At 50.4% G+C, this 2500-nt stretch overlaps 1 protein-coding gene across 1 annotated transcript in view; it reads left to right on the forward strand.

The window, feature by feature from the left end:
- Positions 1 to 683: 683 nt before the first annotated feature.
- Positions 684 to 2500, forward strand: part of lrfn5b (leucine rich repeat and fibronectin type III domain containing 5b) — a gene marked incomplete at both ends in the record, with an annotated part of 9562 nt that continues 7745 nt past the window's right edge. Inside the window, 3 exons of the mRNA XM_080854449.1 lie at positions 684 to 773; positions 1289 to 1711; positions 2079 to 2385. Coding sequence (XP_080710575.1) covers positions 684 to 773; positions 1289 to 1711; positions 2079 to 2385 — 820 coding nt within the window. The remainder of the gene's footprint in view (positions 774 to 1288; positions 1712 to 2078; positions 2386 to 2500) is intronic.

Raw genomic sequence — 2500 nt, forward strand, 5'->3', positions numbered from 1 at the left:
GCAGGCAGGTAGGTAGGTAGGTAAATAGATTGACAATTCAGAGAAAGACAGGCTAGTAGATTTAAAGAGTGAGAGAGAAAGATAGGCAGACAGATTTAAAGAGTGAGAGAGAAAGAAGATCTTTATTGCCTTTATTGCTATGGATGTTTGCCATAAGAAATCATTAAATATTTAACTCCATCACTGCTTTTTTTTCTTTCTTCCTGTCTCGCAAAGTGGTTCAGTTTTCATATCATTTTAAAACGTCATCACTTCCTCTAACATTAGTAATAATTCTCTGCCTCCCCCCCTCCACCTCCCTCTCCTCCTCCTCCCCCCCTCACAGGGCTGCTGGACAGTCACTCAACCCTGATGGAGACCCTACTGGTCTATCTGATGCTGCTCGTCCTCTAACAGGAGTAATAACCCTCTCCCCCCCCTCTCCTCCCCCCCTCACAGGGCTGCTGGACACACACTCAACCCTGATGGAGACCCTACTGGTCTATCTGATGCTGCTCGTCCTCTAACAGGAGTAATAACCCTCTCCCCCCCCTCTCCTCCCCCCCTCACAGGGCTGCTGGACACACACTCAACCCTGATGGAGACCCTACTGGTCTATCTGATGCTGCTCGTCCTCTAACAGGAGTAATAACCCCCCCTCTCCTCCCCCCCTCACAGGGCCGCTGGACACACGCTCAACCCTGATGGAGACCCTACTGGTCTATCTGATGCTGCTCGTCACGGCCGTAAGGGCGCACAAGGACCAGGTGTGCCCCAAACGCTGCGTCTGCCAGGTGTGTTAAGTATTCTCTTTTGCGTGTGTGTGTGGTGTGTGTGTGTGTTTGTGTGTGTGTGTGTGTTTGTGTGTCTGTGTGTCTGTGTGTGTGTGTGTGTGTGTGTGTGTTTGTGTTTGTGTTTGTGTGTGTGTGCGTAAGCTACTTACTAGTTCAGCAGACAGTGGAAAGCCGGGCGGCGTCAGGCAAACCTACATAACGCAGTAATATGTCTATGGACCCTGGTATGGCAATGGCACGGAGGCGGTTCTCCATATTAAAAGTCATTGTAGCGCACATTTTTTTCAAGCTGTTATTTTAAGGTAAAACTGCTTATCCTAACCCTAAATCCTGAAGTATAATCTTTGCATAAGGCCTTGTGCATGCCTTGTGTTTATACTTGACTTTGTTTAAATTACTTAAATGCACAGTGGTAAAGCCACCGATTATTTTTCTGTAATGAGCAGTTAAATAAAAATGTAAAATGTGGGAAAGAATATTTGTGTTGGTCATATTTAATGTAATTTATCTTACAGGTGCTGAACCCAAACCTGGCCACCCTGTGCGACAAGAAGGGGCTTCTGTTCGTGCCGCCCAGCATCAACCGCCGCACGGTGGAGCTCCGGCTGGGCGACAACTTCATCACGGGCGTGAAGCGCCGCGACTTCGGCAACATGACCAAGCTGGTGGACCTGACGCTGTCGCGGAACACCATCAGCGCCATCGCGCCGCACGCCTTCAACGACCTGGAGAACCTTCGCGCGCTGCACCTGGACAGCAACCGCATCACGCGCATCACCAACGACACGTTCAGCGGCATGTCCAAGCTGCACCACCTCATCCTCAACAACAACCAGCTCACCTTCATCCACCTGGAGGCGTTCAACGACCTACAGGCGCTGGAGGAGCTGGACCTGAGCTACAATAACCTCGAGAGCGTGCCGTGGGTCGCCGTGCAGGTATGTATCCTAACTCTTACTGTATACGTATATTCCAACTCTGTCTGTATATATCCTGACTCTGTCTGTATATATCCTGACTCTGTCTGTATATATCCTAACTCTTACTGTATATATCCTCACTCTTACTGTATATATCCTATTTATTCACTTATTCCACTTTACATTATATGCACATACTCCGCACTTTTTATTGCTATTTTGCACTTCTGGTTGGATGCTAAACTGCATTTCGTTGTTTCAGTAATTGTACTCTGTGCAATGACAATCAGGTTGAATCTAATCTAATCAACCAGCCAAACCAACTGCACTCGAACACACCCCACTGTCACCATGGTTACTAACTGCTCCACATTCTAATCTGCAGCGCATGGGCAGTCTGCACACCCTCAGCCTGGACCACAACATGCTGGACTTCATCCCTGAGGGCACGTTCACCAGCCTGCTGAAGCTCAAGCGCCTGGACGTCACTTCCAACAAGCTCCAGAAGCTTCCGCCTGACCCCGTGTTCCAGCGCGCGGGGGTGCTGGCAACGTCGGGGTCCATGGGGCCGCTGTCGTTTGCGCTGAGCTTCGGCGGGAACCCGCTGCGCTGCAACTGCGAGCTGCTGTGGCTGAGACGCCTGCAGCGCGAGGACGACCTGGAGACGTGCGCCACGCCGCAGCACCTGGCCGGTGTGTGTGTGTGTGTGTGTTTGTCTGTGTGTGTGTGTGTGTGTGTGTGTGTGTGTGTGTGTGTGTGTGTGTGTGTGTGTGTGTGTGTGTGTCTGTGTGTGTGTGTGTGTGTGTG

Source organism: Sprattus sprattus (assembly GCF_963457725.1).
Source record: "Sprattus sprattus genome assembly, chromosome: 16".
Taxonomy (NCBI): Eukaryota; Metazoa; Chordata; class Actinopteri; order Clupeiformes; family Clupeidae; genus Sprattus; species Sprattus sprattus.